This window comes from Diabrotica virgifera, chromosome 3 (genome assembly GCF_917563875.1).
Source record: "Diabrotica virgifera virgifera chromosome 3, PGI_DIABVI_V3a".
NCBI classification, from domain to species: domain Eukaryota; kingdom Metazoa; phylum Arthropoda; class Insecta; order Coleoptera; family Chrysomelidae; genus Diabrotica; species Diabrotica virgifera.
This window is the reverse complement of record NC_065445.1, coordinates 201,511,919-201,529,281: the sequence shown is the minus strand read 5'-3', so window position 1 is coordinate 201,529,281 and position 17,363 is coordinate 201,511,919. Positions and strand designations below refer to the sequence as shown.

At 33.6% G+C, this 17,363-nt stretch overlaps 1 protein-coding gene across 2 annotated transcripts in view; it reads right to left on the bottom strand.

The window, feature by feature from the left end:
* Positions 1-17,363, bottom strand: part of LOC126882307 (glucose-6-phosphate exchanger SLC37A2) — a 191,249-nt gene that overhangs the window by 94,339 nt on the left and 79,547 nt on the right. For both annotated transcript variants that reach the window (XM_050647173.1, XM_050647174.1), the window contains exon 6: positions 15,331-15,491. In XM_050647173.1, the coding sequence (XP_050503130.1) occupies positions 15,331-15,491 (161 nt within the window). The remainder of the gene's footprint in view (positions 1-15,330; positions 15,492-17,363) is intronic.

The following is a 17,363-nucleotide window of genomic DNA, read 5'->3' as shown; positions in this document are numbered from 1 at the left end:
ATAGTTACTCTTAAGTATCATAATTATTGTGGGTATTATAGCGACCGTAAATTTTTAATTAACAACTCAATTGTTGCTAAACTGTTCATTCAATTTCCAACGGCTTCTGGAATTATAATTTATACGAAAAGAGCTTTAATAGTGCCAAGTTATTTAATTATTGATAAACAATTACTTACCTAAAATTTTAGTTGAAAATTAAAGATTTTGTTGGAAAAACCCGCATTTCCGGGGAAAATTTTCGTCGAAGTAAATCGGAAAAAACACGTCTCTGTGCAGAATTTAATTACGGTGAATTTTTATTTGAGTGTTTTTGCTGTAAAGTTAAAATCTTTGGAGTTATAGAGCAAAAATTGAAAAAAACACGATTTTCGGGCGCCATTTTGTTTATAAAAAAAGTAGCACACTATCTGCGGACTTTGCTATATAAAGCAATATGTTTTGCTATATATTTGCAATAAAATTGCTGGTAAATAACTTTTCCCAAAAATATCCTATTCTCCGATAATCTGCCCAGACTAAATTCGCACGAAGACGTTTGGGGGGTTGGGCCATTTAAAGCTACAGGGGAGAGGAATTCAGCTAAAGAAAGAGATAAAGTATCTCGGGACTATACTAGGCTCGAAACTTACCTGGAGCCGGCAAATCGAAAAAATACTAAACAGCACAGTGTAAACTCTTAGGGTAAGAACAGATCAAGTGGGTCGCGGTGGAGGTGGAGGTCGCGGTCGATATCCATGTAAAACAAACACATTGTAGTGAACGGTAGAGAACAGAGCAGGTAAGTCGCGGTGGAGGTTTAGTGCGATGCCATCCAGGAGGTTTACATCGATGCTTTTGAAAATAAAATGAGTTTGTTTTACACTGATGTCTACTGCGCGGCCTACAAGGATGCTTCCCTGTGATTGGTCCGTTCGAATCCAAGTTGTCATTACCTGCGTTATCTGAGTTGATACTTTTTATATAATCCCTTTTTTGTAGTCAGTTTATTTTTGAATTTCTAAAGTAATTAAATTCAGTAAATTTTTGAAATATGAAGGAGGATCTGATTATTTACAGCTGACATTTCATCCCTATCATCAATATCATCACGCAGACACATCGTTTCTACGATGTTGACACAACATCGCAAAAGCACAGTATTTTTGTCATTTAAATTTCATTAAACTACTTCACTTGATAGTGGTTCTAGCTCGACTGACAGCGCAGGTGACCTCCTTGCTATGTACTGTTGACATCGACCGTGACTTAACTAGTAGCATCCACCGCGACCTACACCTCCACCTCGACCCACTTGTTCTGTTCTTACCAGTGGCGGTTATCCCTTTAGGTCAATTGGTCAATGACCTCCCTGTAATAATTGTACAATCAAACGATTATAATGTAATTATTTCCTTAAAAAAGAAAATTTTCTGTATTAAAAATGTTCGGAATACAATAGTATTGTTCAAAGTTAAATTTTGCTTTTATTGTATTGACTTTTCAGTCATTTTGTTGTTGTAAAATATAGCGACAAAGATGCCGCCAAAAGATTACCGATAAATAAACATGAAATACGAGCTGTTTGACAGTACCGAAAAGCCAAATTTATCTTTGACTGAAACTACCGCAATATTACTCTTAAACAGCTAAATACGAACATTCACGATGGTCAAGAAATTTATTTGACCTCACTGTGAGAATACAGCACTGGGATCATATATGGATACATCGTGGTCATTGACCGTAGATCTACGGTTGAGTGAGACGTGACTATCTACGCCGGGAGTAAGATTAGTTCGGAATTTACAAAGTTAAGTGCGTTCGTGAGATTAATATTATTTTATTATAGATTTTTATAAAATGTCGGTAGTGGTTAGTATAAATGAACTCCAACGCCAAATAATTGAAGAATCGATTTACTTTTTAAATCCGCATAAAAATCTAAGTTTTTATTTATTTTAGGTTTTGAGTTTAAGTAGTTTGTTGATATTCTGGCTGTTATAATTACATATTATATCATACTATTTATCTGATTTATTTGACAATTAGTAATGAAGACTTGTTCCTTTTACTTATTTCATATTTACTTGTCAAATAAATATCCGCTTAAATTTATACAACATATTGCAAAATAAGTTATAAGAAACCAATACAGATGATGGAATAAGAAATTATTTAAAATGGGATTTGTAGGTCTTGTTTTTCCAAAAAAATCTTGAACCACCGGATATGACCTCCCCCTTCACTTACAGACCAGCCGCCACTGGTTCTTACCCTTTACCCCAGGCTGTGGGTGAAAAAACGTGATATAATTCAGGAATTTTTGAAACCTATCAGGTGTCGTAAAGGACGATGCCAGGAATAACTTCTACTAAAATGTGACCAAAAATATTGTGAGCTTTTTTTTTAATTGCGATTTTCATTTGTTAAATTTGCAATTTTTAAAGATTTTTAATTTTGCAGCTTAGGATATTGATTTTAGAGAAAAACTTTTTAATAGAAAGTTGTAGTAAATTAAAAAACCTACAATTTGAGCTATGGTAAGTTTAATTTCGTTTATTGGTTATTGCAAAACAGCATGCGGAAGGTCCAAAATGGCCGTTTTTTACAATTGCGTTATTTATTGTACAAATTTTTTTTATTTTTTAAAAGCTTTAAAATGAAGATCTTTCAATTCCAAACATAAAAAAATTGCAAGGTCGGATTAACGAATTTGTTGCTTAGATATTATAAATTGTTTATCCCAATAGGTCAAATGCCGAAGGCTATAACTTTTTGAAGAAAAATCGTAGAGAGTTGTTGTAACATCCAATCTCCTTCTAAAGAGTTGTATTTTCATAGTCTGATGTAAATAAATGCGTAAAATATTTTTAAATCTCTAATTTTTGGGTTTGCAAATAAGGGGGCAAATTTCGTTATAAACATTTAGAGCTGAAGCGGCCCTGTACATCCTATGAGTTTCTGACTTACAGATTATTGTTGCTGAGGACGAAACGAAGATTTATAAAAAAATAAAAATTTTCTATAACCAACTGAAGCCGAGATAATTGTTTCTTTTTTCTTAAATCGTAGTGCCTTTATTTACAATAATTAAGAAATTATTTTACAGTCATTGACTAAAGAAAGACTTATGTTATCTTAAATTAAAAATAATTATAAAATATAGTTACATTTAATTATTAAAAATTATTTTTAAAATCGGTGCTTTTGCGAGCGTCCGAATTTTGCAAATCGCCCGCTCGCTTCAAATCCGCGCGCTCGGAAAATTTTTACGTAACTTGTATTAAATTTTTGACCGAAAACAATTTAATAATATTACCATTGTAATATACAGTGTATTTACCACTGTATTTGTTTTTCTTGATAAACTTTTATATGTGACATCTCATTTCTGAAGAAATAATATTACAAAAATGATACATATAACTATATTTTTAATTTTTGCATTGTTATATAAATATAATAATAATAATGTTACTTCTTATTATACAATATAAAACTTTTTCTTCTTGTAGTGACTATCCGTTTTGGATGTTGGCGACCATCATGGCAATTTGGCAAACCCCATTTGGAAACTGAGAACCAGGAAGGTGAAGGATTACCGTGCTAGAAAATTTACGTACGTCGTTCAACACAACAACTACAAATCTTTTTAGAGCAGCAGTACCGATTTAGTGTGCAAGTACAGATTGCCATGATGGTCGCCAACATCCAAAACGGATAGTCACTACAAGAAGAAAAAGTTTTATATTGTATAATTAGAAGTAACATTATTATTATTATATTTATATAACAATGAAAAAATTAAAAATATAGTTATATATTTCATATATAGGTATGTATCATTTTTGTAATATTATTTCTTCAGAAATGAGAAAACACATATAAAAGTTTATCAAGAAAAACAAATACAGTGGTAAATAGACTGTATATTATAATGGTAATATTATTAAATTGTTTTCGGTCAAAATTTAATACAAGTTACGTAAAAATTTTCCGAGCGGGCGGATTTGAAGCGAGCCGGGCGATTTGTAAAATTCGGACGCTCGCAAAAGCACCGGTTTTAAAAATAATTTTTAATAATTAAATGTAACTATATTTTATAAATATTTTTAATTTAAATAATATAAGTCTTTCTTTAGTCAATGACTGTAAAATAATTTCTTAATTGTTGTAAATAAAGGCACTACGATTTAAGAAAAAAGAAACAATTATCTGGGCTTCAGTTTGTTGTAGAAAATTTTTATTTTTTTATAAATCTTCGTTTCGTCTTCAGCAACAATAATCTGTAAGTTAGAAACTCATAGGATGTACAGGGCCGCTTCAGCTCTAAATGTTTATAACGAAAATTGCCCCCTTATTTTCAAGCCCAACATTTAGCTCGGCTTCAGTTGGTTGTAGAAATTTTTTATTTTTTTATAAATCTTCGTTTCGTTTTTAGCAATAATAATCTGTAAGTTAAAAACTCATCGGATGTACAGGGGCGCTTCAGCTCTAAATGTTTATAACGAAATTTGCCCCCTTATTTTCAAACCCAAAAATTAGAAGTTTAAAAATGTTTTACGCATTTATTTACATCAGAATATGAAAATATACCTCTTTAGAAGGAGATTGGATGTTTCACCAACTCTCTACGATTTTTTTTCAAAAAGTTATAGCCTTCGACATTTGACCTCTTGGGATAAACAATTTATAATATCTAAGCAACAAATTCGTTAATCCGGCCTTACAATTTTTTTTATGTTTGGAATTGAAAGATCTTCATTTTAAAGCTTTAGAAAATAAAAAAAATTATTTGTACAATAAATAACGCAATTGTAAAAAACGGCCATTTTGGACCTTTCGCAGGCTGTGTTGCAATAACCAATAAACGAAATTAAACTTACCATAGCTCAAATTGTAGGTTTTTTAATTTACTACAACTTTCTATTAAAAAGTTTTTCCCTAGAATCAATATCCTAAGCTGCAAAATTAAAAATCTTTAAAAATTGCAAATTTAACAAATGAAAATCGGAATAACAAAAAAAGCTCACAATATTTTTGGTCACATTTTAGTAGAAGTTATTCCTGGCATCGTCCTTTACAACACCTGATAGGTTTCAAAAATTCCTGAATTATATCCTGAAATCGACCTATTTTTCACCCACAGCCTGGAGTACTTAGGCTCGATGCACAGTTGCGTGTTTTCAAGCTGCGTGCACGCTGCGAGCAAGCTACGTGCGATCGCTGGCGGTTCAGAAGTACATGAGTTCAATTTATTCACTGCACACTCTTGCTGAGCCGCGGCATGCAAGGCGTGCATGTCAGGTGGTTTGGTAGTCTGTGATGAGCAATCATTCAGTACACGTTGACCGCGAGATCGCTCTCAACGTAGATACAGAGCTGTTTATTTCTGCGGTCTATTGACCCCGCGAAACCGCTCATATGTGTGTTGACGGGAAACTTGGCTTGAAAACAAGCAGCTTGCTCGCAGCGTGCACTCAACTTGAAAACACGCAAATGTGCATTGAATGTCATTAAGGCGGTGCCAAACATGCGATATTTGGCAAATACTGAACAAGTGCTTGCTACATATCAAATATTTGAGTGCTCATGAAAGTGTTCGTTAGGGTACTAGTACACTTTAGAAGACCAAAAATAGTCATTTTTTCAAGATTTTTTTTCTCAGAACCTCTATTAAAAATGAACGTAACACTTTTTACATATCAATATCTAACACTTAGAGAATACAAAAAATATAGCTTTTTCCATTTATGCACGTACATTAATATTGTAGAGGGCGCCAAAGTCGAGGCCTCGAAAAAAAGTAGTTCCGATAGCGGACAGTTAATCTCAGGATTGGGATCTCTGAAACAAAAAAATCGTATGGCATTTGAAAAAGGAAGGTTTCTTACGTAACAATTTACCACCGTTAGTGAAAAATTGCGCAAAAAAGAAGGAAATTTGAAAAAAATTTGTGAAAAAATCGCCAGTTTCTCTTCAGTTTATCATGGTTAAGAAATATTTATTTTTTTATTTTTTGGTCAAAATGTGGTAAATTGTCACGTAAGAAACCTTCCTTTTTCGAATGCAGTACGATTTTTTTGTTTCAGATATCCCAATCCTGAGATTAACTGTCCGCCATCATTTTTCGAGGCCTCGACTTTTGCGCTCTCCACAATATTGTATTGCAATTATATAATGCATAAATAATAAAATATATATTTTTTGTATTACATTTGTACATTAATATGTAAAAAGTTTTGTGTTCATTTTTAATAAAGGTTCTGAGAAAAAAATTCTTCAAAAAAATAATTATTTTTGGTCTTATAAAGTGTACTAGTACCTTAAACGACAAGCATCTTGATTAGAGATTTTTCGTGTATCGAATCACGGTGGGAACACTAAATATACTACATTCGCTCTCGCGAGATTTTTTTTGACACATTCGGAATAGGAAACATACAACACAAAAATTCCTACCTCACACAATTAACTGCTAAAATCAACTCAAATCAACTTAATCTTTCATTAAAAAAAGAAGAATTATTAGAAATAGTGGGAGTGTCTACTAATCTCATACAATTTTGTGAAGTTTATTTCTACAAAAAATCTTTATTTTGTACAATAAATAATTTTCTCGTTTGTTATCAATACATTATAATGGTGTAAATAAATAATTATTGATTGGCGTAAGGTTTATGTTATTTTTATATCTGTTTACTATTAATAATATTGGACATGAGCAGGTGCGTTGGTTTTGTAGTAATTTCCAGTCACTTCTGACAACTGAACTTTTCAAAAAAGAAATTACTAACGTCAGTGCCAAAGTGAATCTCGATAGAGCGAATTCAGTATATATTCTAAACTAACAAAAAAGGTACAGAATGGATAGTGATAAGAGCTTCTTATAAATTCAACTGCTTTTGTCATTATGTCTGATGAAAGTTTATTATTAAATAGCAGAAAAAAGCCAAGAAGAAGAAGATGGTGTCACCTAATCAAACCACTTTTTAAGCTTTGTTTTGCTTTTTGCGAACGGGCTCTAAATGATGCCATTAATGATTTCTTTTTCTTTTTTAACTCACTTATCGTGTATTTCTCACCCATCTTAGCGTGTATTCGTTTCCATGCATTATACATCATTTCGATTTTCGTGATTAAAAAGATTCGCATTCCATATTATGGGTTCATTTTCATATGCATCCAAAAATTGTACAATACTTTGGTCCACTTCACATTTACTTTTTTCAGTATTTTCTACACTCTGTAGCAATAACTAAACTACTTTAATAAACGATATAAACTTTAACCTAACCTTTAAAAAACTTGCTTATGCTTGCACGAATATGTGGATGAAAATAAAAATATTCAAACTGTGAATATTTGTTAACTCTGAAGTGTTGAAAAGACCGACAACGTACGGGAACACGACAAATATTCGACACGCACTAAAATTTGTCAATTCCAAATAGCAAGCCACCCCTCCACACTAATAGGCAAATAGCGAGCACTTGTTCAGTATTTGCCAAATACCGCATGTCTGTCGCAATCATCAGAAATCGCCAATAATAAAAAATTTAAGCCACTCGTGGGAGTGCCGACAGAAGTGAAAACTTATAGTATTTCTTATAGTATATAAATTACGAGCTCAATGCTTTTTCCCCATCCAAAAAGAAGTGCTATACCTATATCATATACGCGATGCGTTTGCCCTATGCTATTTATGTATACATAAAAATAATTTATATACGTACAAAATTTATTTCAGCGAAGTGATGACGGTCGCAAATTCAATACTTTTCTCCATCCAAGAAGTGCACAACGTCCCTAAAGACATTTTCAATTCAAAAATTAATTTCGTCGCAGCGATGACGGTCGCTAATTTAATACTTTTTCCCCATTCAAAAAGTGCACAACGTCCCTCAAGAAGTTTTCACTTCAAATATTTATTTCGTCGAAGCGATGATGGTCGCGATGACGGTCGCTAATTTAATACTTTTTCCCATCCAAAAAGTGCACAACGTCCCTAAAAGGAGTTTCCACATCAAAAATTTATTTCGTCGAAGCGATGACGGTCCCTAATTCAATACTTTTCCCCCATCCAAAAAGTGCACAACGTCCCTAAAGAAATTTTCACTTCAAAAATTTATTTCATCGAAGCGATAACGGTCGCTAATTTAATATTTTTCCCCATCCAAAAAGTGCACAACGTCCCTCAAGAAGTTTTCACTTAAAATATTATTTATTTCGTCGAAGCGATGACGGTTGCTAATTTAATACTTTTCCCCAATCCACAAAGTGCACAACGTCCCTAAAGAAATTTTAACTTCAAAAATTAATTTCGTCGGAGCGATGACGGTCGCTAATTTAATAATTTTTCCCCATCCAAAAAGTGCACAACGTCCCTCAAGAAGTTTTCACTTCAAAAATGTATTTCATCGAAGCGATGACGGTCGCTGATTTAATACTTCTGTCCATCGAAAAAGTGCACAACGTCCCTAAAGAAGTTTTCACTTCAAAAATGTATTTCGTCGAAGTGATGACGGTCGCTAATTCAATACTTTTTCCCCATCTAAAAAGTGTACAACGTCTCCAAAAGAAGTTTTCACTTCAAAAATTTATTTCGCCGAAGCGATGACTGTCACGATGGCGGTCCCTAATTCAATACTTTTCCCCCATCCAAAAAGTGCACAACGTCCCTAAAGAAATTTTCACTTCAAAAATTAATTTCGTCGAAGCGATGACGGTCGCTAATTTAATAATTTTTCCCATCCAAAAAGTGCACAACGTCCCTAAAGAAGTTTTTACTTCAAAAATTTATTTCGTCGAAGTGATGAGTGATGTCGGTCGCTAATTTAATAATTTTTTGCCATGCAAAAAGTGCACAACGTCCCTAAACAAGTTTTCACTTAATAAATTTATTTCGTCGGAGCGATGACGGTCGCAATTTCAATATTTTTCCCCATTTAACAAGTGTACAACGTCTTCAAAAGAAGTTTTCACTTCAAAAGTGTATTTCGCCGAAGCGATGAATGTCACGATGACGGTCGCTAATTCAATACTTTTTCCCCATCTAAAAAGTGCACAACGTCCCTAAAGAAATTTTCACATCAAAAATTTATTTCGTCGAAGCGATGACGGTCGCTAATTTAATACTTTCTTCCTATCCAAAAAGTGCACAGCGTCACTCAAGAAGTTTTAACTTCAAAATTTTATTTCTTCGAAGCGATCACGGTCGCCAATTTAATAATTTTTCCCATCCAAAAAGTGCACAACGTCCCTAAAGAAGTCTTCACTTCAATAAATATACGTACAAAATTTATTTCGCCGAAGAGATGACGGTCGCGAAATAAATTCTTTTCCCCATCCACAAATAAGTTTTACATTTATTTTAAATTTAAATACTTCTATACAATTTATGTACACATACATATAATATAGATACGTACAAAATTTATTTCGCCGAAGAGATGACGGTCGCGAAATAAATCCTTTTTCCCCATCCTAAAATAGGTTTTACATTTATTATAAATTTAAATACTTCTATACAATTTGTGTATAGATACACATAATATAGATACGTTCAGAATTTATTTCGCCGAAGAGATGACGGTCGCGAAATAAATCCTTTTTCCCCATCCTAAAATAGGTTTTACATTTATTATAAATTTAAATACTTCTATACAATTTGTGTATAGATACACATAATAACGATACGTTCAGAATTTATTTCGCCGAAGAGATGACGGTCGCTAAATAAATCCTTTTTCCCCATCCTAAAATAGGTTTTACATTTATTATAAATTTAAATACTTCTATACAATTTATATATACATACAAATAATATATAGCATAGCATAAGCGATGACGGTCGCGAATTCAATGCTTTTTCCCCTATCCAAAAATCGCACAACGTCCCTAAAAAAGTTTTGACTTCAAAAATATAAGCCTAGTCGTCGCTGGGCCATCGAGGTGTAAACATCGTTAAAGCGCTCCGAAAAACCGGTGATTAAGAATTCTAATTATCTTATCAACAACAATAAAAAAAAACCCATTAGCAATAAGTGAGAATTATTGGGTTCAGCAATGGACAACCAGTTTATCAACAACAAAACATACAGAGTGATCCAATAAATCTACAAATGACACAAGCAACCAATAACCAACTACAGTGGCAGCCAACAATGATGAACCAACCAGAAAATTCAATGAACATGAATATGCCAACTATGCAACAACAGTATCATACAACTCCTATACAGACAGTAAATACAAACTATTACTCTCAACTAGTTCAGCAGCAAATACCGACATCAAGTAAAAATAGTGCAAATATCGAAGACAGAGAAACTCACTATATGACATCAACCAGCGAAGATGAAGAAGAAAATCAGACAAACAGTAAAAACGCATGGCAAGTCATGGGAAGCAATAAAAGGAAGAAAATACATAACAAAAAACAAAATCTAAGCGAAATTGAAACACGTAACCGATTCCAACCGCTGTCGAATCAAACAGAAGAAAATACTGGAAACGCAGAAACCAACACAATAACAAAACCTCCACCAATATTTGTACACGGGGTACAGGATTTCAACCAGATAACAAAGCAATTAGAGGAAATAGCGAAAAAAGAAGAATACCAGACAAAAAGTTTAATAAACAACGTTGTCAAAATAAATTGTGAAACACCAGAAATATACCGAAAATTTGTTAAGGAGTTCAAGGAAAAAAATATATACCATCACACGTACCAACTAAAAGAAAAACGAGCCTACAGAATCGTGATCAGATACTTACATCACTCAACCAATACTGATGACATAAAAAGTGAACTATCTCAGTTAGGGCACAAAGTGAGAAACATAGTCAATGTAAAACAGCAAAAAAACAAAGAACCACTTAATCTCTTCTTTGTAGATTTAGAACCCGCGCAAAACAATAAAGATGTCTATAATATAACAGGCCTACAGAACAGAGTAGTACTCATAGAACCTCCACGAACTCAAAAAAACAGTATAATACAGTGCACGAGATGCCAACAATATGGACATTCAAAATCATATTGTAATATTCAAAATCATATTGTAATAAACCATTCGTGTGTGTAAAATGCGGAGGCTCACACAATACCACCACGTGCAAAAAGTTCAAGGAGACGCCAGCCATATGTGCGTTATGGAATGGAGGCCACCCAGCCAATTATAAGGGATGTGATCACTATAAGAAACTTACCAAAGGAAGCAACAAAAACAATGGAGCGCATCAAAACCCATCAGCAATCTAATTTACACAAATGATATATACACAAGGAACACACAACAACGATCCAATCCACTGCCCCACGGCTTGAGCTACGCTGAAGTAACTAAACACAACCAAACATAAGATACAACCAATGTGTTAAACAAGTTTTTGGAAGAATTCAAGAATCTATTCAACCAACTAATCCAACAAAATAGCGTGGTCCTCAACATGCTTACCATGCTTATCAACAAAATGAAATAAAAGTTTCTTCGCATAGCCGCCAACGGCCTTCCAAGCCATACAGAAGAAGTGAAAATATTTTTAGACATAAATAAAATTGACATATTTTTAATTAGTGAAACGCACTTTACAAACAGAACTTATTTTAACATACCTAAATATAAACTATATCATACTGAGCATCCTGACAGCACAGCCCACGGAGGTACAGCCATACTCATCAAAGAAAATATTAAACATCATGAACTACTGAAGTACGAAGAACACATCCAAGCAACGACAGTAAGCGTTGAAGCACTTCCATATAATGTCAACGTAACAGCTGTGTATTGCCCTCCTCGCCATAATCTAAAACGAGAACAATATGAAGAATTTTTCCAAACCCTAGGACCAAAATTCATTGCTGGGGGAGATTACAACAGCAAGCATACCTTGTGGAGGTCACGACTTATAACAACAAAAGGCAGAGAACTGGCACATGTTATACAAAATAAGAATTACTCATTTATCTCAACAGGAACACCAACATACTGGCCGACCGATTCCAACAAAAAACCAGATTTATTGGACTTCTTCATAACAAACGGTATCGGTATAACTTATACAGATATAACACCAAGCTATGACCTAACTACTGACCATAGCCCAATAATAGCAACGGTAAGTACAACAGTTATCACTAAAAAACCAAAACTCCACCTGCACAACAATAAAACAAACTGGGACACTTACCGACAAATAATTCACGATACTATCGAAATAACAACGAGGCTGAAAAAACCGGAAGAAATAGAAGAAGACTATAACAAATTTATAAACATACTACAGTATGCAGCTAAATCAGCTACCCCACAAAGTAGTCCCAACAGAAACATAAGTAATATACCTTTAGAAATAAAAAAAACTGGTAGCTGAAAAAAGAAAGGCCAGATCTGCATGGCAACGAACACACACACCAGACAGCAGAACAAGATACAATCGCATCAGCAACAAATTAAAATCAAAGCTGCAAGAATTCAAAAATGAGTCATTCACGAATTACATCACCAATCTATTAAGACAAGACAACTCTATAATATGGAAGCCCATAAAAAGTAAGAGAAAGCCAATAACAGCATTACCTCCAATACGTAAAAATTCAACACCACCAGGACCATGGGCAAAAAGTGATAAAGAAAAGGCTGACCTCTTTGCCGAGTATTTAGTAGAAGTTTTTACTCCACTAAATGACGACCAAGTACCAGAAGCGAACCAAATATTAGAAGAATCACTACAGATACAGAACCGAATAAAACCATTTACTCCAAAAGAAATTAGAGACGTAATTGCCACCCTAAACCCAAAGAAGGCACCAGGTGAAGATCTGATAACCGCAAAAATGTTAAAAGAAATACCCAAAAAGGGCTTAGTTAAACTACTGCACATATTCAATACAATACTCAGATGTGACTACTGGCCCAAAGCACTCAAAATTGGACAAATAATTATGATACCAAAGCCTGGCAAAAACCCTCTAGATGTCTCATCATATAGGCCTATCAGCTTATTACCAACAATCTCCAAGTTGCTTGAAAGACTTATCCTAAACAGAATAAATGCAGAAATAAATCCACAAAATTGGATCCCAGATCATCAGTTCGGATTTCGACAAAGCCATTCAACAATACAACAATGCCATCGCATAGTCAACGCCATCAACCAGTCACTTGAAAACCATCAGTACTGTACAGCAGCCTTTATAGACATCAGTCAGGCTTTTGACAAAGTCTGGCATCCAGGCTTGTTATACAAAATAAAAAGAATTCTCCCAGCAAGTTACTACAACCTACTGAAAGCTTACCTACACAAACGGCAGTTTAAAGTAAAAGTTAATGAAGTCTCGGAATACAAGCCTATTCACTCTGGCGTACCACAAGGGAGCATATTAGGGCCATTATTGTACATACTATATACATATGACTTCCATCGGAACATTTGCAGACGGCACTGCTATTTTTGCCAAGCATGACGATCCTATTGCAGCAACACAAAATCTCCAAGAGCATCTAAACTCACTTGAAATATGGTTGAAAAAGTGGAAGTTTAAGGTAAACGAAACAAAATCATCCCATATAACATTCACTCTCCGGACTGGAACCTGCCTACCGGTAACCATCAATCAAATAAAAACACCACAAAGTAATCAAGTCAAATATCTAGGGCTACACTTTGACAGTAAACTCAACTGGAAACACCATATAACAAAGAAAAGAATGCAACTTGACCTAAAAACCAAAGAACTTTACTGGCTCATCGGAAGAAAATCCCACCTTTCTATAGAAAACAAATTGCTAATATATAAAGCAGTGATAAAGCTAATCTGGACTTATGCGAAAAAATGCGAAAATACGCATTTTTGAGGATTGTAAAAATATGTAGGTAAATTATTACTTTTGAGGTTGCCAAGTGTCTAAATTGAAGTTTAAACATTCAATTTTAAGATTCTGGTGAGTAATCGGGGCTTATTTCAATTTAGAGCGTTGTTTTTTTAATTGTTAATTTATGCGCGTCCACTCAACTTTTGAGCCGCCGGTCCAAGGAGCCGCGCCGCCGCACTTCGCACTATATTTTGTGCGTGGTGCAAAAAAAGTAATATGTATTTTGAATTTGTTTTAAAAGATTGTTTAAATAATTTCTGCCCAAAAATTTCGCCCGGTACTCTTTACATTTGTTTAAATGGGACATTTTTGAACAAGAATTCGTAAATAAACCGAATTACATACATTTTTTTTTCATACTGGAGCGGCCTCACAACGTGGACTATTTTGAAAATAAAAAAAAGAATGTGTGTACTTTGTACGCACGTAAGAAGTTATACTTCTATTATATGATTTCAACGAAATCAATATACTTTAAACAGTTTCTCTACTACTTTCCAAAAATTTTTATTAAAACAATACCAAAAATTAAAAAAATAAAAGAAAAAACACACACAAACACATTGAAAAATGCCACAAATGATTTCTGAACAATAATTGTTGCCAAAAATTTTAATTAAATACGTATTTTCTGAAAAAAATTATATAATAATATACTTACAATCATAAAATCTATAAAAAAAAATAACAACTTGCTTGGGGCTTGAACCCACTTCACGTCTATCGCGCCGTACGAAAGTCGAAGCGATTTCCCAATGCACCACATTCGCGTATACGTCATGTGGGAATATACACAAACTAAACGTTTACACCATAAACTTTTGACATTTTGTTTATTTATATGAATTTAATCAAATTATTAGTTTGATTTTTGTCGAATTAAAATACAACAAAATATAGAGTAAGAAAACGATATATTAGATGAAGATTTGTAGAAAGTTTGTTAGTAATCAGATTATGTAAATTAAAGCTTTGCCTACTAATAGGTAACTACATTATTTTTTTTACATTTTCCAAACAGATAGGTATGAAGATAATTTTTTATTGGAATACAACTGAAACATTTAGAATTACGTACCTGCGGCTTTTCAAATCTATTTAAAAAGTCACTATAATTATAAATTTGATTTTATTTCTGTCCTCACAACAATAAAAACTAATATATAGTACAATATTTTTATTTACCGATAACCTCCATATTGACAATTATTGACAGATCATTTCAACACCCAATCAGAGCCCGTATAACGACTAATACCATACTGTCGGTGTGCGCATGCGCGCAGATTAATAAAATTTCACCCTCAATGAAATCGCGCCTAAAGAAGTATAACTTCAAAAACTTGCCAATAACGAATTAATGAGTAGAAGATAACAAATAAACAGGGAACAAAAAAACTCGACTTACATCTACAAAAACTTAAAAAAAATTTCTTCAAAATTGTTGTTTCTAAAAACTTACCGGACGAATATCTGATCGATCTGGGGTAGCACAGCCAACATCACTAGGATTGACTACCAAAAAGAGGAAGATGATAAAACCAGCTACTCCTATGAACAAGCCTGGCATAATAAAGGACAAGGCCCAATCCTTTTCCACGTATTTGGCAGCAATCAGCGTTCCTGAAAGAATACACTATTGTATAAATTATTACTATTAAGTTGTTCACAATCCAGATGAAAGGTCCGGATCTTTACGCTCATCTGAAAGACGCGGTTCGAACGTGATCTGAGAACTACACCTGTCACCTTCCCTTTGCTGTCTAGCAGCGGCGATATAATTTTACTAGGGTTCATTTTCTGCCTATCATAAGAGGCGACTAATGCAAAGGAATGAAAGGCGAGGAGCCGTCGTTTGAGGTGTCGAGATCCCAGAAATTCACTAGGGTGCTTCACATACTAGTAAATAGTATGACGTTCTTAGTATCTGAGACGAGCTCACGTGGGGCCACTCTACTCTCCCAGAGTAGCACCGAAAATTAAAACTATTTGGTTTTTAAGTAAACCTTAAGGTTGCAATAAAACCGCTTTCAGCATAAAAGGGCCCACACTGAAGGAGGTCAATAAAACCAAAAATAAAACCTTCTTAAACTTTGTTTTCTTAAGCAACTGGTTTTAAAGCTGCCGTGAAGGTGCTTTTAAAACCATGGTACAATACACTTTAAGTGCTGGCAATTTTAATTTAATTTAATTTATTCAATAAACGGCAGAGCCAATTTACAAAAAATGTATAAAAAAAAATGAAATATTATGGTAAACAGTAAAGATAACCAATTTTAACCTAAAATAACAAATAACAAAAGATAATAAAAATGACAACAATGACAACAATAAAAACCAACAAAATTAAATTAGTAACAATAATAAATAATTAATAAATTATAGGAACTTAGTACTTTACTTCAGTTACTGAATTATGTATGCTTCTTTTAAATACACGAAGACTGTCCACAAATGGATCAAGACTGTTTTGATTATGATTAATTAGACGCAAGGTGCGTGACAATGGGGAGTAAAAGCAATAGTTCGTATTATGATAAAGTATGCGAAAAATTGGGGAAACCCGTCTTTGGACAGTATTGAGGCTTATAGCTTGTAAGATAGTTGGGCAATGATATAGACCATTTAATATTTTATAAATGATTATTAAATCTGATTTAGCCCTTCTTACTTCCAAGCTATCCAATTTAAATGTTTGATTAACCAGATCATAATTAATGTTAAAACCCTGACAAATATTGATATGAGCTCGAAATGCCAAAGAACGAAGAAATGTTTTCTGGACGGACTCAATATTTCTAATGTGACAATCATAGTAAGGTGACCATATAATTGAGGCATATTCTAGCAATGAGCGCAAAAAAGAAACATATAACTTTAAAAAACAATTCGGTGACAGTTGAGAACTATTACGTGTTATAAATCCAAGATTTCGCATACTCCTATTAATCATGTCTGTAATATGTGGTATAAAAGTTAATTTTCTGTCAAACAAAACACCTAAGTCTTTAATACAGTCCACAGATTCAATAACAGTATTGTTCAATATATACGTTTTTACAATGGTATTGTTAGAGCGACTGAAGGTAATACTAAAGCATTTTTTAACATTTAATTCTAGACCATTATCAGTACACCATACACATAAGTTATTTAGATCCTTTTGTAGCAGTACAGTGTCTAGTTCGGACTCAATAACCTTATAAAATTTGAAATCGTCCGCAAAGGCCAGAAGTGCAGAATGTAATATTATAGTACTCAGGTCTCTAATAAACAAGTTAAATAAGACAGGGCCTGAGTGAGACCCCTGTGGAACACCTGAAAGCACCTGAATCTCGCTAGATAAGTAATTGTTAATCCGAACGAACTGAGTACGCCCAGTTAACAAACTATAAGAAAATCTTACAAGGCTCTCACCCAAACCCATTGCACTTAGTTTGGCAACAATATGTTTATGACTAACTCTATCGAATGCCCTTGAGAAGTCCGTGTAAA